At 38.1% G+C, this 24,517-nt stretch overlaps 1 protein-coding gene across 1 annotated transcript in view; it reads right to left on the bottom strand.

Moving 5' to 3' along the window:
- CSMD3 (CUB and Sushi multiple domains 3) overlaps nucleotides 1-24,517 on the bottom strand; it is a 1,747,434-nt gene that overhangs the window by 1,468,742 nt on the left and 254,175 nt on the right. The window contains 1 exon segment of the mRNA XM_053715303.1: nucleotides 1,576-1,770. Within this exon segment, the coding sequence (XP_053571278.1) occupies nucleotides 1,576-1,770 (195 nt within the window).

Here is a 24,517-nt window from a genome sequence, read left to right on the forward strand (position 1 = left end):
AACTACAGTGAGTAAATGGTAAATGTATTGACTGTGAGCAAGAAGGAAACCACAGAGATAAAACTTTAAACACTAAACATATAGGTCTAGATGTCAAGTGGAGCTATAGCAACAAATTCTGCTAGGATTTTTATTTTTGTGCTAGTTGTATTGCACTTGTATTACAAGTTGAAAGTAAACTGCTTTTTCTCCAGCAATAACCAAAATTGGGCTTAAAATTGAAATTAGAAAATCATGATTATGTTTTCGCATTCCCACATAGAAGTCAATGGATAAAAAAAGTTAGAAAAGACCTAACACCCACTCTCTTGCACAAACACCATGGCATATTCTCATTAGCGCAAACCATACATGAAAATATTAATATTTCATATTCCAATGTTTATTAATTAATGTTTGTTTGTAATATGCGCATACCTGGTCGCATACTGTAATTAGCGCAAAAATGACTGCATACTGTAATATGTGCATAGCAGACATGTTATACAACACTAGGGGGAAAATTCATCACCTATATGGGGATAAACTTACAGATCAAAATAAAACAAATTCTTCTTTTGGTAGCTGAGAGCCAGGAGATGCCTGTAGGGGGGAGTGTGGTGTGTGTGGTGTGTGTGTGTGGGGAGGGGTTGGTCCTCCCCCTTTTTTCTCTATTTTCTTCTTTCTTTTTTTCCTTTCTTCCTTTTTTCTTTCCCTTTTTTTTTATTCGGTATAGAGAAACCTCAAAGCCCAAAGAGTTATCTATAATTATGATTGCAAGAGGTGTATTAAGGTATATTAAGCCCTTCTGATTAAAATGTCAATTTTTTTTTAACCATTTGACAAATGTTATAAATGTTAAATCTTTTCATACAGTTATCTATTCTGTAATACTTTGAAACTGTATCTGATTCTTAAATTTATCCTTAATAAAGTTTAAAAAAATAAAGAATATCTATTTAGAGATACATGGAACATATTCTGCTATGTTCAGAACATTGGAATGTGAAATATTTATTGTAAATGCATAGTTGAAATTTTTTATTGAATATGAAAATTGCATAAATATGCTTTTACATGTTTCCATCTACTTAACGTGAAAAGGCTCCAATGCACTTATATATAGACAGTGTTATGAGTGTAACTGTACTTTGTAATGTAGAATTCTAGTGTAACACTTATAATATGAGTGCAATTAAAATGGAGTGAAAACGTTAATGAAAACCCCTTTACAAAATCGTTTGCACCTCACTTATAATCTGCCCATAGTATATACAAGTCTTTCTTTCATTAAGAAAAGTTTTATATGTATATTTGTTTTTGTTTTTCCCAAAGTCAGCAATATTTTTTATTCTAATTTAGTTGCAAACTTGCTATGCAAGTTTTTCTAAGTTTAATATCACTTAAGCACTTTTAAATATATATACCTATCTCATAATTGGTATTTATTTACTGTACGTTATGAGACATTATGATTCTCATTTAAATGTTTGCTTCTGCCATGTAAATAATATACCATAATTTCTTTGACAAAGAAGAAATCTCGTTACTTTTCTGGACGTAGGAATATGTTCTACAATGAACTATTTTACTTACCTCTACAAATAGGTACAGGGAAATCCCATGATGCTGTAGTTGCTGAGTTAGCTATACAGGTTAGTTGAGGATGACCATCCAATAAATACCCAGTCACACAACTATAGCGGATTTTATCACCAACATCAAACTTTGTCCCAGAAAGAACACCTTTAGGCGGAATACCTGGATTTCCACAAGAGCTACTCCGTAATTCTATAAAATAAAATAAAAACAATGCATTTATTTACTTGGAAGTAAAATAAAATTGACAGTATATTTTCTAAACTGTATGTATTAATTTAGGTTAAATATGTACCTAGATCATAAAGACCAACTGAAGTCCATAAACAAGCGCTTTCAAGAAGATCAAACTTGCCCTATATGTCCTGTTTTTATATTTATGTTAAGATGTTCATTAAAACAATTAAATTAGATTAACAGGTCGCCACTTATACATAGCTAGTCTAAATAGCATATTGGTACTTTGTTCATAGGAAATACATTTGCTACTACAGCTAATAATAATAGTTTATTTCATTTATAACAATCCTTTAGCAATTTCATATACAGCAGTATATATGTTGTACAATGTTATCTATTAATGAAATGATATGCACAGCTGCCTGTGACTGCTGGTGAGTGCCAGGGGCTCCGGATTTTGCTAGTGCTTGGAATGTCTACCTACTCCAATTTTAGAGTGCAGTCCAGGTTTTGTATGTGTCTAGGTGAGGTTACAAATAATTGTGACACCCTTGTGTGTTCTAAATGTGCTTGGTTGGAAGGTACCATACATGGTTTTAGGTTTAGACCCAGGGAACATATAGTGGAATGGTTACTGGTCTTAAATAATGTAAAAAAACAACAACTCTAACTTCAAGCTTTTAGGCTAGATGTGTTCATTCAAGTGAGTGTTGATTATTCTTTGTGTTGCTTGATATTTTTATGTGATTTCTCCTATGGGGCTTTGCCCTCATGCTGGTCTGGGTTTAACTGCCTGAGTCCCTGATTGCAAACACAGCTTCCTGTGAGTGCTAGTGAGTGCCCAGGGCAGTGAGTGTTGCTAGTGACTTTGGATGAGTACCCACTCCAGTTTAAAAGTACAATTCACATCCATCCCACCAAGCCACTATAGTCCCACAGCCCAGTGATGGAGAGATAATTACTTATATGATCATTTTTATTTGTGTATGTGCATGTATGGAGAGAGAGTAGATAAAGAGACATTTGTCTATATAGAGAAAGATAAGATAATGTGGTCTGACTTTCTGCAAGCTCAGACCATTTAAATGGATTGGAGTTTCAATAAGCAATAACCTAGGAGGTGAGGGGTGTTTTTGGGCAGTGTCCCATGGATGTTTAGCGGATGGATGGAGCAATGGCAGGAGCTGGGGGTGTGTGCTGGGCGTGTGTGTCATTGGCAGAGTCAGGCAGCATCTTGGCAGTGGGTTTAACAGCAGTCCCTTTTTTCACTTTGTAACCCAAACATTTTCATTGAACGGGGAGAAGCAAGAGGAGCTCCCAAACAGTGGCGATCCTACAATATGCAGGGTGGTTTGGAGATCTTCATGAGGTCGTGTTTGCATTGCTAACAACTTGGTATTACACAGTGGAGCATTAATATCACTTTCATGAAAGCGATCTATAGCGCTCCACTTGTACTCTGGCCTTTTATCTGCACTAATTCTACATTAGGTTAAAATAACATGAAACCTATTTTTTCTTTCATGATTCAAATAGAGTGTGTGATTTTAAACAACTTTCTAATTTACCGCTATTATCTAATTTGTTTTGTTTTCTTGGAATACTTTGTTGAAAAGGATACCTTGGTAGGCTCAGGCGCTGCTGATTGGTGGCTGCACATATATGCCTCATGTTATTGGCCGGTAGTGCATTGCTACTTCTTCATCATATGATACCAAGAGAATAAAGCAAATACGATAATAGAAGTATTGGGAAGTTGTTTCAAATTGTATTCGCTATCTGAATCATGAAAGAAAAATGTTGCGTTTATGTCCCTTTAAGAATTGCTATAAATATAGGTATTAGCACTAAATAGGTAAATAGTTATTTATGGTGGTTTTCAACATACTTGTATACTATTTAACTTGTTTTCTAATGATAATGAAAAATCAGATACTCTAAGGATTTTCTATAGGATATTATTCTGATATACCATATGGATGGGCACAATATAGCATCTCATACTAATTAGAAAGTCATTCACAGGGCCATGATATATTTTTGGGAAAAAATTTTATTTGTTAACGGTCATGCCCCCTTTTTTATCCTGAGACATGTTTCCTCCTTGTATTATTTCCAAGATTAAATACATTTTTCTCCCAGGTTAACCAGGATCGTCATAAAGGAATAAGTAATACAAGAATGTCAGTGATTTGCTTTTGTAAATTGTATTCTTTAATTTAGTAGCAAATGGTCTAAAAATACGTTGATCTAAAGGAATAATCCGTCTTCGCTTTGATCAATGTAATCCATTAAACCCGCAGAATAATTTGTTAATTACAATTACATAAAATTACTTAAAATATACTTGATTTCTAGCACTGTTTTAATGTGGAGTGATAAAGTATAAATAAATGGTTTGGAATTATACTAAGCATTACATTAAATCTTTCATTTTTATTACTATGCACCTGGTTTATCACATTATGGAAATAATTGTTAGCTTGGGACACTCTGCTGTTCAGCAATGAGATTGCAGCTAATACATTATAAAGCATTTCAGTATTTAAAGCCTTGATTTTTAATTTGCACAGGCTGACTGAACCAAACAATAATCAAGACAAGAATTTAATGTCTTTGTTTCTTTGATATAAAAAGACTATTGGAAAGGATACCGAAAATGTTGAGATTATGACCTAAATTTATCAAACCATATTTGTAAAAATAATTTCCATAGGAAAATATATCATAATTCTTGAGCTGAAAATTGCAAGTATCATTATTTGTGACTATAAAATGTCTGTGTAATTTGAGCATATTTTTGAGCTTGGTACCAATGAGATATGTTCTTTCTAAATGTAGAAATAAAGCAGTATCCATCCACCACTTTTGAGGTTAAACACTTCATAGTAAGATACAGGAAACATCTGCATGTACAAATTAGAGAGAGCATCAGTAGCATTGTGACAGATGCACAAGGCGACCAAAGCATCACAAAAATATCAAAAATCAAAGGATGTAAATTTTAAAGACAACAGCGGAAAGAGTTCCCTTTGTGTTTATATGTAAAACAAGATGGGGTATGAGATTTTAGCAGCATTTTCAAATAAACAGGAACTTTTTTTAAGACACCGTATCATTCTTACAAAGTACTACAAAGCTTTGTAGCTTCTTTACTTTCCTTATTTAAAGAAAAATGTATTGAAATACAAATATGATCCCCACTGCCACACCCCAACCATGTTCAGTTCACTTGGCCCTGTCTAGTAACTTTACTAGGTCTGCCCCCATACTGCCCAACAATGCTCCCAATCCTGGAATTGAAAAGAAAACAATTTGGAGGACTAAAATGTAAGGTTCAGATATATTTTTTTTGGTCTTGCACACACTGTGCTCAAAGTATGTGTATTAAGTTGAAAGTTAGCGTGAGAGCGAACCCCAATGCGCTCTAACTTCAGGACTTCGGATATCATGACCACATTAATTTCTTCTCCCCATGGACTTCAATGGAGCATGTGCTAACCCGACACACATTAGGCCTACAATGCTTAAAGGAACATTCCAGTAACATTTAAATGCACATAGATTTATTACATCTTTGAATAGAAACATATTTGCTATATACATGTGCTGGCAAAAATGTTATCACTGTTTTAGTGTTAATATTTTTCTCTGCATGTGCATGTGAAGTATAGCTAGATATCGTTAATGCACCCACTTTTTAAATAATGCAGCTGCTTAGATAATCAGTGGAGCTTGTATCATGTCAGCAATTGACAAATTGAGTAATTTCCAGATGGTACAAGCACCTTAGGCTCTACGAGCAAGTGCTGTGTTTAAAATGCTGAATATTATAGGGGTATAAATATATATATATATATATATATATATCTATCTATCTATCTATATATACATACGTAACACATTACTTTTTTTATCAAAAGTTAAATATAAGTATTATGGTTTATTTTAATAGACTTATATTGTGTTTGGTAAACATTATTTTTAACCTTTACACATTACATTAGGTCCTCAGAAATGCAAATCCATTGAGCATAAACTTTGACTGGTGGATGTGACGTCAGACGCCAAGGGAGTTGGATACTCACATGCTGCATTGGGTTGCTGATACTTCTATCGATGCAGAGTATAGCTTGAATCACTACCATTACCTGTGACATGGACACTCTCTACTATATACCAGACACGATTTGGGTGAGATCACTCTGAGAGCGTTACATTTGCACAGATCCTCACGGCGGCCTTGAGTGCCGGAGTGGTATTACAATATATCGTCTAAGTCAATATACATATGGAAACAAGGCTTATACATAAATGGATACACTTTACTACATCTTGGAGATACTTGAGATTACGTGTTATCCTAATAACGTTTACCATTTGTTGGATGTATGAACTTTCTAAAGTGCATGAACTGCTTCATCTGTGATTTTTTGCTATAACTTTCACCTCTGCAATTGCCAGTTACCTAACCATTGCTTTTTTTTGCCATTTGCATGAACTGCTTATAGCGCATGAACTGCCTTAACCCCTTAGTGACCGGACCACTTTTCCATTTGTTGACCGTCTGGGACCAAGGCTATTTTTGCATTTCTGCACCGTTTTTCTCGCCATTAAATGGACTTTCTAAAAATATCATTATTTTCATAAAATCTTATAATTTAATATAAAAAAATATATAAAATATGAAGAACAAATGGAAAAAAACACACTTTTTCAAATATGTGTTCAACAACATCTCCTGAGTACAGTGATACCACCCATGTATAGGTGTGTCGGGTTCTCTGGGGGCTAAAAGCCCTTATTTCTAGGGGGCGCATTACAGTTTTTCAACTTGGAATTTTAACATTTGTCATCATGCACCCATGTTCTATTTGGGACATTTCTGAAGCCAGCCAATGTAATTTACCCCCATCAAACCATATATTTTTGAAAAGTAGACACCCTAGGGTATTTCAAATGCTGGTATTTTAACACTTTCCATGCACTAATTCAACCAACAGTCTTTATCAAACTTTTGGGTAGTCATTTTTTTGTGTTATTTTTCACACACATTCTACTTTAGGCATGGATTCTCAGTTCCTGTTATGTGTTACTGCCAAAAAACACCTCAATATGTGTTCAACAACATCTCCTGAGTACAGTGATACCACCCATGTATAGGTGTGTCGGGTTCTCTGGGGGCTAAAAGGCCTTATTTCTAGGGGGCGCATTACAGTTTTTCAACTTGGAATTTTAACACTTTGTATGCACTAATTCAACCACCAGTCTTTGTCAAACTATTGGGTATTCATTTTTTTGTGTTAATTTTCACACACATTGTAGTTTAGACATGGATTCTTAGCTCCTGTTATTTGTTACTGCCAAAAAAGACCCCAATATGTGTTCACCAACATCTCCTGAGTACAGTAATACCACCTATGCATAGGTTTGTTGGCTTGTTTGGGGGGTGCAATGCCAAATGTCTGACATGCATTTGTGATTTTTTTTCACATTTAACATATTTTCTTTGCCTATCGTCTTTTTTGGGGGTCTTTTTACATACCCCAATTTATTTGTTTTCCATGAATGTGCATATATTTCAAAAGTTGACACCCCAAGGTTGTATATAGTGTGCTGTGATGTCTTTGAAGCAACCGTTTTAGCCAAAAAAAATGGAGAAAATGTATGGTGGTAATTTTTCAATTTTCATTTTTACACACAAACACACACACACACACTGCTTTTTGACTATGATTTAGGAGAGACTGTTGTAAGTTATTGCAAAAAAATACTTTAGGTTGTTTTCTGCAAGGCACCCTGAGAACACCTATGTCCCCCATCCATAGGTTTGACAGGGGTTTTTAAAGAAAAAAAAAAAAAAAAACAGCCCCAATTTTAGAAAAAAAGTAGTGAAATGTAAAAATCTGGAACAGTAAAAGTAAAAAAAAAAAAACAACCAAAAAACAGTAAACATAACCAAAAAACTGCAAATGTATTTATTTTTAAAAAATTGACCATTGTATGGTACCGCTTGAAACAGTCCCCAATGCAGAGTGCAGGCTGTCCAGGGCAATCAGGACAGGGATATATGGTGTCCGTTCTCTTCCCCCTCTTGGTACAGACTCTGCATTTTTTTTGTGGTTTCTGCTTTGCGGCAGTAGGGGGGATTTTAAAAATAAAATTGGTAGCCCCAACTCTGCTCTCTCCCATCACCGCCCGGGGAGCAGGTGCATCATGGTACAAAATCCCCGAAATGATCTGGAGCTGAAACTGTAAAAAAGTCTGTTTCATTCTGGGGTTTGCTTTTTTGAACAGCAAAAAAGCATTGTGGGTTGCAATCTGCATTAGGTAAATTGCAACCTTTTTGTACCAGGCCCTTGTCTTCCGCATAACTAGGTAAGGCTGCAGCAGCTGATCTGCCAGATCAACCCCACTCATATGCCGGTTATAAGACTTGATGCACACTGGCTTCCATATGATCTCAGCTCTGCCACGTACAGAGACCGCCACCGTCCTCTCATTGTGGATGGTGGTAAGAAGGTATACATCCTTCTTGTCTCTGTACTTAAGTGCCAACAGCTCCACTTGGCGCAGAGCTGAGGTCTCCCCCCTTTTTAGCCGGGTGCGTACAAGTTGTCCTGGGAAACCTGCGCGGTTCTTTTTAATTGTACCGCAAGCTACTGTATCAAAGCAATTCAGTAGCTTGAACAAAAGGACACTTGTATAAAAATTGTCTAAGTACAAGTGATACCCTTTGTTCATTAGGGTTAATATCAGGTCCCAGACAATCTTGCCAGTGGTTCCCATATGTTCTTGGCAACCTGGAGGGTCAAGGTGGCTATCCTTTCCCTTATACACCCGGAAGGCCTGAGTATACCCACTGTCGCTCTCACAGAGCTTATACACCTTTACCCCATACCTGGAACGCTTGGAAGGAATATACTGCTTGAATCCCAGCCTTCCCTTATACTTCATCAGGGATTCATCAATGAATATATTCCTTCCAGGTGTATAAGCCTCTGCAAACCTGGCAGAAAAGTGGGTAATCAGGGGGCGGATTTTATACAGCCTGTCAAATTGGGGATGCTCCCTAGGGGGGCACAGGCTGTTGTCGCTGAAGTGCATGAAATGCAGAATCATTTCATACCTCTGCCTCGACATACTCTGGGAGAAAATGGGGGTAGAGCAGATGGGGCTACTGCTCCAGTAGGAGCGAACAGAGGGTTTCTTTATGATGCCCATCAACATAGTCAATGCCCAGAATTTTTTAAATTCTGGCACATCGACAGGGGCCCATTGCTGCTTTGCCAAATATGTTTCAGGCTTTGCAGCATGGTACTGATGGGCATATAAATTAGTTTGGGCGATAATGTTCCCCAATACATCATCGCCCAGAAACACCTCCAAAAACTGTTGGGGGCTAAAACCTGCCACATCTATATTTATTCCAGCATTTGCTGTGAAGGGTGGGATATCTGGCCTCTGGAGATTAGGCATTACCCACTCTTCAGCGGCAATGGCAGCAACACGCCTCCTTCTGGCAGGGGGGCTAGCAGGGGGGCTGGTAGGGGGGTAGCAGGGGGGCTAGCAGCCACAGATACATCACTATCAGTTGAGACTGCATCTAGTGATGTATCTGAGCATATGGCAGGGTCAAAATTGGGGTCTGAGTCAGACATAGAGACATCTGACTCTGACGCAAGGATGGCATACGCCTCCTCAACACTATATGTTTTCTGTGACATTATTGTATCTGTCACAGAAAAACAAATTAAATTAAATTAATTAGCTAAATGGCAAGCTAGGGGTTAATGGCTCTGAAAATTAAATGAACTAAATGGCCTTTGGGTTTTTTAAAAATTACAACAGCAAAATTAACCCCTAAAAAATGCACAGACAGCAAAAAAGTACAGCTATGCTACTGCCAGTGATTTATAGTGATCACTGGCAAGCTAGGGGTTAATGACTCTGGAAATTAAATTAAATTATCTAAATGGCTATGAAAAGAGCCTTTGGTTTTTTTGAAAAAATTACAACAAAAAAATGAACCCCTAAAAAAATGCACAGACAGCAAAAAAAGTGCAGCTATGCTAATGCCAGTGATTTATAGCAATCACTGGCAAGTTAGGGGTTAATAACTCTGGAAATTTAATTAAATTATCTAAATGGCTATGAAAAGAGCCTTTGGTTTTTTAAAAAAAATTACAACAAAAAAATTAACCCCTAAAAAAATGCACAGACAGCAAAAAAAGTGCAGCTGTGCTAATGCCAGTGATTTATAGCGATCACTGGCAAGCTAGGGGTTAATAACTCTGGAAATTAAATTAAATTAAATTAATTAAATTAAATTAACTAAATGGCTCTGAAAAGAGCCTTTGGCTTTTTAAAAAAAATTACAAAAAAAAAATGAACCCCTAAAAAAATGCACAGACAGCAAAAAAAGTGCAGCTATGCTAATGCCAGTGATTTATAGTGATCACTGGCAAGCTAGGGGTTAATGGCTCTGAAAAGAGCCTTTGGATCTCAAATTTTTTAACAAATATAATAAATATAGCTCTCTCTGCTAAATACATGTCTCTCTCTCCAACAAAATCGCAAGTGAGGAGAGGGAGGGAGATCCACACTGATCAGTGTCAATATTTACAAATATTGACATGATCAGACACATGGGGTATTTTATTTTTTTATTTTTTTTATGGGTGGGAGGCTCAGATTGGGTGACCCTAGCTTGCCCCTATGATGAGGCAGGCTAGGGACACCCCCAGAGGCCCCACGATGCACTGGGCATCGCCATCTTGGATGCCCTGTGAAGGGGGAGGGGGTGGCTATTTAGGGCTGTTTTTATTTTCTTCCGTTTTTTTTTTTTTATATTTGTATTTTTTATTTTATAACTAACTAAGTGCCTCGACCCACCGAGGCACTTAGCACACAAGCAGAGCATTGGAAGCGTGTTTGATCGCTTCCGATGCTCTGCTGAACTGCCGGGCTCCACGTGGAGCAAAACCGGAAGTGATCACTTGTGGGGGAGTGATCAATCCGGTCCCGGTACTCGTAAACAGTATTGCAGGGATGCCTAGACATCGAGGCATCCCTGCAATACTGTAAGAGCGACTGGAAGCGATCTCGATCGCTTCCAGGGCTCAGTTTAGCTGACGACATACGCCATACGTCCTCAGGCGTTAACTGTATTTTTTTGCAGGACGTATGGCGTACGTCGTCGGTCACTAAGGGGTTAATTTCATAGTGTTTGTATCCTATGCAGATTTACCCATGGTTTTACACATATAACTTGGGGGTGCTTTTTTGCTCTCCATCTGACCTCCTCCACTCCATATTTGCTTGATAACTGGGGATGCCCAGTTTGTATGTATGGTTGTATGGATGTTTGTGGCATTTTGATTCTGTGTATGCAGCATTATTACGCTATTACTTATTCTTTTGTGTATATTAAAGATATTTTCTTATTTTGCACATTTTTGCATTCATTATTTATTCATATTAAGTGCAGAGTCTTATATTTGTATATATATATATATATATATATATATATATATATATATATATATATATATATATAGAGAGAGAGAGAGAGAGAGAGAGAGAGAGAGAGAGAGTCCCAAAAGATATTGCACTCCTATTCACCAAATATAGCAACTGCCGGGTGCATATGTCAAAAACTGAAACAAAGTACAAAAAAATGCAGCACTCACCAATGTTAGCAAAAAATAAAAATGAACTTTTAATATAGCATATTTAACCCCTTAACGACCAAGGACGTATGCCACACGTCCTCAAAAAAAATACAGTTAATGACCGAGGACGTGTGGCGTACGTCCTTGGTCTGCAAAGCAGCTGGAAGCGATCCTGCTCGCTTCCAGCTGCTTTCCGGTTATTGCAGTGATGCCTCGATATGGGGGCATCCTGCAATAACCCCCCTTGGCCATCCGATGCAGAGAGAGCCACTCTGTGGCCCTCTCTGCACCGGACATCGATGACCGGTATCGTTGGTGGGTGCTTACGTGGGAGGCGGGTGGGCGGCCATCGATGCTCTGTGTGGAGTGAACAAGGCGCAAAATAACTGCCCATGAACTGAGAAAAGTCAAGCGTGCAGCTGCCAAGATGCCACTTGCCACCAGTTTGGCCATATTTCAGAGCTGCAACATCACTGGAGTGCCCAAAAGCACAAGGTGTGCAATACTCAGAGACATAGCCAAGGTAAGAAAGGCTGAAAGACGACCACCACTGAACAAGACACACAAGCTGAAACGTCAAGACTGGGCCAAGAAATATCTCAAGACTGATTTTTCTAAGGTTTTATGGACTGATGAAATGAGAGTGAGTCTTGATGGGCCAGATGGATGGGCCCGTGGCTGGATTGGTAAAGGGCAGAGAGCTCCAGTCCGACTCAGACGCCAGCAAGGTGGAGGTGGAGTACTGGTTTGGGCTGGTATCATCAAAGATGAGCTTGTGGGGCCTTTTCGGGTTGAGGATGGAGTCAAGCTCAACTCCCAGTCCTACTGCCAGTTTCTGGAAGACACCTTCAAGCAGTGGTACAGGAAGAAGTCTGCATCCTTCAAGAAAAACATGATTTTCATGGAGGACAATGCTCCATTACACGCATCCAAGTACTCCACAGCGTGGCTGGCAAGAAAGGGTATAAAAGAAGAAAATCTAATGACATGGCCTCCTTGTTCACCTGATCTGAACCCCATTGAGAACCTGTGGTCCATCATCAAATGTGAGATTTACAAGGAGGGAAAACAGTACACCTCTCTGAACAGTGTCTGGGAGGCTGTGGTTGCTGCAGCATGCAATGTTGATGGTGAACAGATCAAAACACTAACATAATCCATGGATGGCAGGCTTTTGAGTGTCCTTGCAAAGAAAGGTGGCTATATTGGTCACTGATTTGTTTTTGTTTTGTTTTTGAATGTCAGAAATGTATATTTGTGAATGTTGAGATGTTATATTGGTTTCACTGGTAAAAATAAATAATTGAAATGGGTATATATTTGTTTTTTGTTAAGTTGCCTAATAATTATGCACAGTAATAGTCACCTGCACACACAGATATCCCCCTAAAATAGCTATAACTAAAAACAAACTAAAAACTACTTCCAAAACTATTCAGCTTTGATATTAATGAGTTTTTTGGGTTCATTGAGAACATGGTTGTTGTTCAATAATAAAATTAATCCTCAAAAATACAACTTGCCTAATAATTCTGCACTCCCTGTAGAGCAAGATATAGCTATTTAGAATAATATTTAGTAGTCAATCTCATAGATAAAATTCACAATCTTCAAAATAAATAATTTTTTATGTAATGGTTGTCCCTTATTCTAGTCACATATTGGTTGTTCCCGCCAGAAGGTTTAAGCTATAGAAATTTACAACTTGCAGGAATCTAGACATGACTAAACAATAGATTGTATCCTTCTTGATATTTAGTGAACATATGAATGTGTTAATATAATGGTTGTATATTGCTCAGAATAATACTAACAGTAAAAATAATAATAATAATAATACATATAATTAATAATAATAATAATAATTAAATATTAATAATATTTTTTTTTTTAAATGCATGAAATTTATTTTTTCCCTTTAGATTAGTTTATGGTCATATTTGTGAAATTATCATTGATGTTTTTGGTGCTGGCATTGTAATTTTTGATGCTAGCTCTCATAATGTTTACACATATATTTGGACTATTTTTAGCATTTAAATAAAACCCACAATTCTTTGGGTTCTATGTACAGTGCACAGCAGTGAAGGCTGCTTTGGAGTCTTTGCAATACAGGCTCGCTCAAGCAAACCTGCTTACCGCTAGTTAATAGCAGCAATCGTAAAATTGATTCTTCTTAATCTCTCTGCCACCTCTGAGGTGGTGGAGATAAATCACCTCAAACACTGTCCTTGTACAATTCCCAATCACTGTAAAGATGGGCAGACAGCTTCAGTAGTTGCAAACCTTCTCCACCTGTCTTGTAGTACATGGGGCTCTTTTTATTTTTTATACATATGAGAGAAATGTTTAGTTTCACTTTTTCCTGGGACCACATGAACTATAACAATCATTCTTAGTTGTTATGTGACTTATGAGCTAGCAGCTGGCCATCCCCAGCATAGATTATTCTCACTATTATTGAAGATTGTTTTCCATTTCAATCATTTAGCATTTCCATGCAAAGCTCGTCATATGGCTTCTTATGGGGCTTTCAAATTTTAAGCAATTACAATCTATTAGAAAAAAAACCTAGTATAACCCACTTTTCACTATATTTAGAGATGCTTTTGCCGCACAATTAACATCCACTAGAATTCGCACAGGGAAGTGGATATGTCAATTTTGGATCTGTCTTTAGCATGTGCTCTTGACAATGACAACTTACTTTCATGCACTTGTGTTTAAGAGTAGTGATGTCGCTAACATAAAAATTTGGGATCACGAACGGCGAACGCAAACTTCCGCAAATGTGCGCGAACGGGCGAACTGCAATAGACTTCAATATGCAGGCGAATTTTAAAACCCACAGGGACTCTTTCTGGCCACAATAGTGATGGAAAAGTTGTTTCAAGGGAACTAACACCTGGACTGTGGCATGACAGAGGGGGATCCATGGCAAAACTCCCATGGAAAATTACATAGTTGATGCAGAGTCTGGTTTTAATCCATAAAGGGCATAAATCACCTAACATTCCTAAATTGTTTGGAATAACGTGCTTTAAAACATCAGGTATGATGTTGTATCAATCAGGTAGTGTAAGGGTTACACCCGCTTCACAGTGACAGACCAAACTCCCGCAGCGGGTACAACATCATCATCATCACACCATACATCCATGTGTGTAATGCTGCCTGACTGAGACATATCCCTGTTATCTACATCCTCTGGCAATAATGGTTGAGCATCACTCATTTCTTCCAACTGATGTGTAAATAACTCCTCTGACAGATCAAGTGAAGTGGCTGTGGTGCTAGTGTTGGTGGTGGCGGCAGGCGGGCGAGTGGTAACTTGAGAGGTGCCCGAAGCTAAGCTGGAGGATGATGGTGCGTCAAGGTTCCGAGCAGAAGCTGTAGAAGATTGGGTGTCCTGTGTTAGCCAGTCAACTATGTCCTCAGAACTTTTCGAGTTCAGGGTACGTGGCCTCTGAACACTGGGCATTATTCTAGGGCCAAAGGGAATCACAGCACCACGACGGCCCCTGCAGGGTGGCCTGCCTCTGCCTGTCATTTTTTTTTTATTAGTGGTACTATGCATGCAAGCTACTGTGACAACAGATATGAGTGGCACTGTGCACTGGCAGAAGTTGGCAGAGTAGATGCTGTAGGCCTGACACACACGCTTGCAGACAACTAACTGCTATTCAATCTATTACAGTCAAAATTGTATTTTTTTTTAATGTACACTGCTGTTACACCAGATATGAGTTGCACTGGTGTGACACTGTGCCCTGGCAGGCCCTGAAATGCACACGCGTGAAGGAAACTGACTGCTATTATTTCACAGTCAAATTTCTAGGTTTTTTTTAACTCCTTAAGGACCAAGGCCATTTTTCCATTTCTTTCCCTTAAGGACCAGGGCTATTTTTACATTTCTGCTGTGTTTGTGTTTAGCTGTAATTTTCCTCTTACTCATTTACTGTACTCACACATATTATATACCGTTTTTCTCGCCACTAAATGGACTTTCTAAAGATACCATTATTTTCATCATATCTTATAATTTATTATTAAAAATATTATAAAATATGAGGAAAAAATGGAAAAAACACACTTTTTCTAATTTTGACCCCCAAAATCTGTTATACATCTACAACCACCAAAAAACAACCAAGCTAAATAGTTTCTAAATTTTGTCCTGAGTATAGGAATACCCAATGTAAACATGTTCTTTGCTTTTTTTGCAAGTTATAGGGAAATAAATACAAGAAGCACTTTGCTATTTCAAAACCAAGTTTTTTCAAAATGAGCGCTAGTTACAGTGGAACCCTGATATCTATCAGGAATACCTGAATATCCCTTGACATGTGTATATATTTTTTTAGAAGACATCCCAAATTATTGATCTAGGCCTGTTTTGGTACATTTCATGCCACCATTTCACTGCCAAATGCGATCAAATAAAAATAAATTGTTCACTTTTTCACAAACTTTAAGATTCTCACAGAAATTATTTACAAACAACTTATGCAATTATGGCATAAATGGTTGTAAATGCTTCTCTGGTATCCCCTTTGTTCAGAAATAGCAGACATATATGACTTTGGCGTTGCTTTCTGGTAATTAGAAGGCAGCTAAATGCTGCTGCGCATCACATGTGTATTATGGCTAGCAGTGAAGGGGTTAATTAGGTAGTTTGTAGGGAGCTTGCAGGGTTAATTTTAGCTTTAGTGTAGATATCAGCCTCCACCTGACACATCAGACCCCCTGATCCCTCCCAAACAGCTCCCTTCCCTCCCCCACCCCACAATTGTCCCCTCCATCTTAAGTACTGGCAGAAAGTCTGCCAGTACTAAAATAAAAGGTTTTAATTTTTTTGTAATTTTATTTTTAGCATATTTACATATGCTGTGGTGTAGCATCCCCCTTAGCCCCCAACCTCCCTGATCCCCCCAAAAACAGCTCTCTAACCCTCCACATCTGCCTTATTGGTGGCCATATTGAGTACTGGCAGCTGTCTGCTATTATTTCACAGTCAAAAAAGTTTTTTTTTTTTTTTAAATGTACACTACTGTTACATCAGATATGAGTGGTGGCACTGGGCAAGTGGGCACAGTATACGCTGTGAGCCTGACACACATGCTGGGAGGCAGGCAACTGCAATTAGATTACACAGGAAAAAAAAAAAAAAAGCAGACTGATGTTCTAGCCCTAAAAAGGGCTTTTTGGGGTGCTGTCCTTACAGCAGAGATCAGATGAGTCCTTCAGGACTGTAGTGGACACTGAATACACTAGCCTAGCTATAGATTTCCCTATTAAATCAGCAGCAGCTACACTGTCCCTCCTCTCACTAAGAATACAGCTTCCGAATGAATCTAAAATGGATGCTGTCCAGGAGGTGGGAGGGTCTGGGAGGGAGGGTCTGCCGCTGATTGGCTGTAATGTGTATGCTGACTGTGAAGTACAGGGTCAAAGTTTACTCAATGATGACGAATAGGGGGCGGACCGAACATCACATATGTTCGCCCGCCGTGGCAAACGCGAAAAACAAGCTATGTTTGCCGGGAACTTTTCGCCGGCGAACTATTCGCGACATCACTATTTAAGAGCCTTTCTGGGAAGCTCCCACCCTACCTGAGCAGAATGCTCTCCTCGGCTATTCCCACCTCCTATAACCTCCGATCCAGTACCAGCACATTATTTAGCTTGCCTCAATGCAAAAAGAAAGCAGCTTGACCCTCCTTTTCCTACAGAGCGCCACAGTTATGGAATGACCTCCCGCACACTTTCAAACTTTCCCAAGCCTAATATCCTTTTAGAGATCCCTCTCTACATATCTAAAAACAGAAAGCACCTGTCATGGTTGATTATATATTTCCTACTTGTTCAATGTTAAATTTTTGCATATATTGTGTATTATTATTGTTTTTGTATTTTATAGTACCCTATTGTATCAATTGCAATGTTTGTGATCCGAAGACATACTTGAAAACGAGAAGAATTCTCAATGTATCCTTCCTGGTAAAATATTTTATAAATAAATAAATAAAATAAATAAATATTTAACTTGCCTTTTCTCACAGCTTTAATTTAATTCTACTTTTTTTTAACTTGCGGTTGTTGCTTGTAGTGTTAAATCATCCAATTAGATCCACTCTAGATGATTTTCAAGCCCTCCTTTTTTTGCATAGAAACCTGGTATTCTTAGTTGAAAGCTTAAGCAAGCTCATGTCCTAATTTTGTAGACCTTTAATGCCACCTTCATCTAATCTGAATGCATGTTGACAGTTTTTTACAACTAGAGGGTATTAGTTTATAAGTGTCATATAGATAACATTCACGCACGTGAAGTTACTTAGGAGTCAGCACTGGTTGGCTAAAATGCAAGTCTGTGAAAAAGAACTGAAATAAGGGGGCAGTTTGCAGAGGCATATATACAAGGTAATTACAGAGATAAAACGTGTATTATTATAATTATGCAAAACTTGGGAATGGGTAATAAAGACATTATCTATCTTTTAAAACAACAAGAATTCTGGTGTTGACTGTCCCTTTAAGTACATTTTCATCTGAGTGAAAGTACAGGTATTATTAAATTTCTGTCATGAAACCAAAACACTTATTGCATAAATGCTGGAAACTAATTTATTTTAAAAAAAAAATTCAGATTGACCCATCACCAACACTCCTGATCACATGTGATATCCTGAGAAATGTTTATGTTTTATGCATATTTTTATGGGATTACTGTACAAAGCCAGAAAATTCAGAATGCAAATATGCACCTGACTAAGGCCTAGATTTAGAGTTGGGCGGTAGCCGTGAAAACCAGCGTTAGAGGCTCCTAACGCTGGTTTTAGGCTACCTCCGGTATTTGGAGTCATTAAAAAAAGGGTCTAACGCTCACTTTTCAGCCGCGACTTTTCTATACCGCAGATCCCCTTACGTCAATTGCGTATCCTATCTTTTCAATGGGATTTTTCTAACTCCGGTATTTAGAGTCGTGTCTGAAGTGAGTGTTAGAATTCTAACGACAAAACTCCAGCCGCAGGAAAAAAGTCAGTAGTTAAGAGCTTTCTGGGCTAACGCCGGTTCATAAAGCTCTTAACTACTGTACTCTAAAGTACACTAACACCCATAAACTACCTATGTACCCCTAAACCGAGGTCCCCCCACATCGCCGCCACTCGATTAAATTTTTTTAACCCCTAATCTGCCAATCGCCACCTACGTTATACTTATGTACCCCTAATCTGCTGCCCCTAACACCGCCAACCCCTTTATTATATTTATTAACCCCTAACCTGCCCCCCACAACATCGCAGCCAGCTACCTACAATAATTAACCCCTAATCTGCTGACCGCAAAGCGCCGCCACCTACGTTATACTTATGTACCCCTAATCTGCTGCCTCTAACACCGCCGACCCCTATATTATATTTATTAACCCCTAATCTGCCCCCCTCAACGTCGCCTCCACCTGCCTACACTTATTAACCCCTAATCTGCCGAGCGGACCGCACCGCTATTATTATAAAGTTATTAACCCCTAATCCGCCTCACTAACCCTATAATAAATAGTATTAACCCCTAATCTGCCCTCCCTAACATCGCCGACACCTAACTTCAATTATTAACCCCTAATCTGCCGACTGGAGCTCACCGCTATTCTAATAAATGTATTAACCCATAAAGCTAAGTCTAACACTAACACTAACACCCCCCTAAATTAAATATAATTTTAATCTAATGAAATTAATTAACTCTTATTAAATAAATTATTCCTATTTAAAGCTAAATACTTACCTGTAAAATAAATCCTAATATAGCTACAATATAAATTATAATTATATTATAGCTATTTTAGGATTAATATTTATTTTACAGGTAACTTTGTATTTATTTTAACCAGGTACAATAGCTATTAAATAGTTAAGAACTATTTAATAGCTAAAATAGTTAAAATAATTACAAAATTACCTGTAAAATAAATCCTAACCTAAGTTACAATTAAACCTAACACTACACTATCAATAAATAAATTAAATACAATACCTACAAATAACTACAATGAAATAAACTATCTAAAGTACAAAAAATAAAAAAGAACTAAGTTACAAAAAATAAAAAAATATTTACAAACATAAGAAAAATATTACAACAATTTTAAACTAATTACACCTACTCTAAGCCCCCTAATAAAATAACAAAGCCCCCCAAAATAAAAAAATGCCCTACCCTATTCTAGATTACTAAAGTTCAAAGCTCTTTTACCTTACCAGCCCTGAACAGGGCCCTTTGCGGGGCATGCCCCAAGAAGTTCAGCTCTTTTGCCTGTAAAAAAAACATACAATACCCCCCCCCAACATTACAACCCACCACCCACATACCCCTAATCTAACCCAAACCCCCCTTAAATAAACCTAACACTAAGCCCCTGAAGATCTCCCTACCTTGAGTCGTCTTCACCCAGCCGAGCCAAATTCTTCATCCAATCGGAGCAAGAAGAGGTCCTCCATCTGGTAGAAGTCTTTATCCAAGCGGGGCAGAAGAGCTCTTCCATCCGATTGAAGTCTTCATCCAAGCGGGATCTTCTATCGTCATCCATCCGGAGCGGAGCGGCAGGATCCTGAAGACCTCCTACGCGGAACATCCATCCTGGCCGACGACTGAACGACGGTTCCTTTAAATGACGTCATCCAAGATGGCGTCCCTCGAATTCCGATTGGCTGATAGGATTCTATCAGCCAATCGGAATTAAGGTAGGAATATTCTGATTGGCTGATGGAATCAGCCAATCAGAATCAAGTTCAATCCGATTGGCTGATCCAATCAGCCAATCAGATTGAGCTCGCATTCTATTGGCTGTTCCGATCAGCCAATAGAATGCGAGCTCAATCTGATTGGCTGATTGGATCAGCCAATCGGATTGAACTTGATTCTGATTGGCTGATTCCATCAGCCAATCAGAATATTCCTACCTTAATTCTTATTGGCTGATAGAATCCTATCAGCCAATCGGAATTCGAGGGACGCCATCTTGGATGACGTCATTTAAAGGAACCGTCATTCGTCGTTCAGTCGTCGGCCAGGATGGATGTTCCGCCTCGGAGGTCTTCAGGATCCTGCCGCTCTGCTCCGGATGGATGACGATAGAAGATCCCGCTTGGATGAAGACTTCAATCGGATGGAAGACCTCTTCTGCCCCGCTTGGATGAAGACTTCTACCGGATGGAGGACCTCTTCTTGCTCCGCTTGGATGAAGAATTTGGCTTGGCTTGGTGAAGACGACTCAAGGTAGGGAGATCTTCAGGGGCTTAGTGTTAGGTTTATTTAAGGGGGGTTTGGGTTAGATTAGGGGTATGTGGGTGGTGGGTTGTAATGTTGGGGGGGGGGTATTGTATGTTTTTTTTTACAGGCAAAAGAGCTGAACTTCTTGGGGCATGCCCCGCAAAGGGCCCTGTTCAGGGCTGGTAAGGTAAAAGAGCTTTGAACTTTAGTAATCTAGAATAGGGTAGGGCATTTTTTTATTTTGGGGGGCTTTGTTATTTTATTAGGGGGCTTAGAGTAGGTGTAATTAGTTTAAAATTGTTGTAATATTTTTCTTATGTTTGTAAATATTTTTTTATTTTTTGTAACTTAGTTCTTTTTTATTTTTTGTACTTTAGATAGTTTATTTCATTGTAGTTATTTGTAGGTATTGTATTTAATTTATTTATTGATAGTGTAGTGTTAGGTTTAATTGTAACTTAGGTTAGGATTTATTTTACAGGTAATTTTGTAATTATTTTAACTATTTTAGCTATTAAATAGTTCTTAACTATTTAATAGCTATTGTACCTGGTTAAAATAAATACAAAGTTACCTGTAAAATAAATATTAATCCTAAAATAGCTATAATATAATTATAATTTATATTGTAGCTATATTAGGATTTATTTTACAGGTAAGTATTTAGCTTTAAATAGGAATAATTTATTTAATAAGAGTTAATTAATTTCGTTAGATTAAAATTATATTTAGTTAGGGGGGTGTTAGTGTTAGGGTTAGACTTAGCTTTAGGGGTTAATACATTTATTAGAATAGCGGTGAGCTCCAGTCAGCAGATTAGGGGTTAATAATTGAAGTTAGGTGTCGGCGATGTTAGGGAGGGCAGATTAGGGGTTAATACTATTTATTATAGGGTTAGTGAGGCAGATTAGGGGTTAATAACTTTATTATGATAGCGGTGCGGTCCGGTCGGCAGATTAGGGGTTAATAAGTGTAGGCAGGTGGAGGTGACGTTGTGGGGGGCAGATTAGGGGTTAATAAATATAATATAGGGGTCAGTGGTGTTAGGGGTAGCAGATTAGGGGTACATAAGGATAATGTAAGTAGCAGCGGTTTACGGAGCGGCAGATTAGGGGTTAAAAATAATATGCAGGTGTCAGCGATAGTGGGGGCGGCAGAATAGGGGTTAATAAGTGTAAGGTTAGGGGTGTTTAGACTCGGGGTACATGTTAGGGTGTTAGGTGCAGATGTAGGAAGTGTTTCCCTATAGCAAACAATGGGGCTGCGTTAGGAGCTGAACGCGGCTTTTTTGCAGGTGTTAGGTTTTTTTTCAGCTCAAACAGCCCCATTGTTTCCTATGGGGGAATCGTGCACGAGCACGTTTTTTTTTTTTATTCTTTTTTATTTGAGGTTCATTTAAAGGCATACAACATTGCGTACATAGATTCTTATGTCACATGAGATAAAATATCAGTTTTACAAGAAGTACCGACAATACAAATTGGATTACAAAAAAAAACACAAGGCTGATAATATATGTACCATGTGAACATTATGTAAATGGAGTGCCTGTCACCTAGGGACCTTCTAAATGATACAGTAGGTCTCTCTCGGACCCTCTGACATAAAAATATTTGAGTAAAAGAAGGTGATTTCAAACCTAGGAGACCACTTATGGATCTCAAATGATAAACCTCACTTTTATAAGGCTTTATATCATGCACAACAAATAAACTTAAAACATTTTTCTTTGTAAGTAATGTAGAAAATTATAATAAGGGTTGCGGCATAGGCAAGAGAAGCCGCATATTTAGTTCTCCTTAACAAGGGGACACATTATAGATTGGGGGGGGGGGAGGTGAGTTTATATGTGTAGTAGGTTATATTAATTAAATAAGCAGGCTATAGCCGTACAGAGCAATATTACTCCATATAGCAGTACCTGGGCACATGAGACCCTGAGGAAATGCTAGGAAGGGATGGGTGAGATATGAGGCCAATTGCTTATCTAACGTAGAAAAGTTTGAAAGGTATAGGCTAGATGAGCTGCATAGTTAACCCTTCTAACCTAGCGGGTGTATTATGATGTGATGTGGTGATGAGTTCAATACAGCAATAAAAAAAACAGACTTTAACTTTTTTTTTTTTTTTTTTAAAGTTACATAACCCTGTATACAATTTTAGGGACATGTAAGGGAAAAATAAAAATAACTTACTCGGAGAAGACTTCCTTCCCTTTTTCCCTATTTTTTGGTGTTGAAACTAAAGCAGCGAAACTGCTAGATGCTAAAATGCAATGTGTGGCTTCCTTAATCTTAAAATGTAAATGGATGGAGATTAGGCTCCAATTGCAATACATATGAAAATGCAATAGTAATACAAAAAGTACAAATAAGACTATTCCTATGGATAATCTAATAACATTGTCTTACAGCTACTGTATACCAATTAATTAATTAATTAATTAAGGCGTATCTGGATGTGGCTCTTCCCTGATGGATATTAATAGCCCATTGGGCAGGTCGCACATGTCACATATGACTAAACCCCATTGCTCTATTCAAGACAGAAATAGTCATGGTATAAAGTGTGGTAGTGCAACTACTTCCGTAGGAGCAGCAGCACTGTCATGTGGCGTTCGCTGACATAAAGCAGAGCATCAAGGTATTGATATCTGGATAAGAAATCATACCCATCTTGTACACTTAGTGGAACCACAGCGACCGAGCACGGGCCCCCTGCCCAGTCAATGCAATCCCCTTCAGTTAAAAATTATATAATGATCCCAGGGTAAGGAGAACATAAAGAGTTACTAGGAGATATAAGTGAGGATAAATACACAGATTCTACTACTGAGAGAGCTCAAAAGGACTAAGTCCATTTGCGAATACACCAACAGGGAACATATAGATAGTATAACTACGACATGGTGTTGTTGTCATTATATAGTAACACTATAGAGTTGTCAGTGATTATGGGCAAGACACTATTCATGTTCTGCAAAATATAGGAACTGGGCATGGGAAGAATGTGCATGCCTATTATGGCTAAGTCTCTCCATCTGAATATCTTAGTTAACAGTTGAGAGGTACAGTATGCAGGCAAACAATAAGAGACATGAGGAAAACTGTAGTACAATGCTAGTTTAGGAGTTAGACAGTAGTATGATTAAAAGTATAATGAACATAATATATAACATGGAACTAAGGAATATCCATAAAACATAATGTCCAGCACCCAATGCAAACCTGCAATAAACGGTAAAAAGGCGTCCTTGGTACAACTAGTCAGTTCTTATGAAGTCAGTTCAAGGGGACTCACAAATGAATACACATCCGTAATAATGTTATGCCACCTATATCTAGAGGTTAAATATGTATATGTGAACAAACACGCTGCTAACCTACTAGGTGTAGGGTAAAGTGGAAAAATAGCGTTAGAGTCTGAGCGTCTACAGATCTTTATATATGTCAAAATTGCTCACTTGTAACTAAAAACATACAGAAGTACTAAGCACAGTAAAACATTCAACTGGACATAACTGCAGAACGTAATAACCAGTATCTAACATGGGCTAGCTGTGAAATATATCTATAAAGTTCACTGGGAAGAAGTGCAGTAAGAGAGTTCAATAGTATAGCGGCACAAGATTTCACCGGCTGTACGATCTCACCCTACATCTGCTCGCCAGATGTGAAAGCGTCCCAGAACTTGTGTAGGATTAGAATGAGATGTGTCAGTCTGTCAATGGTTCTATCAGGGCTATCAGCCCCTCAGGTTATCCTCACAAAAAAAAAGTGCCTCCAGGGTCCCACTGCCTATCAAAGCATTGGGCA

The sequence above is a fragment of the Bombina bombina genome, chromosome 5 (genome assembly GCF_027579735.1).
Source record: "Bombina bombina isolate aBomBom1 chromosome 5, aBomBom1.pri, whole genome shotgun sequence".
Taxonomy (NCBI): domain Eukaryota; kingdom Metazoa; phylum Chordata; class Amphibia; order Anura; family Bombinatoridae; genus Bombina; species Bombina bombina.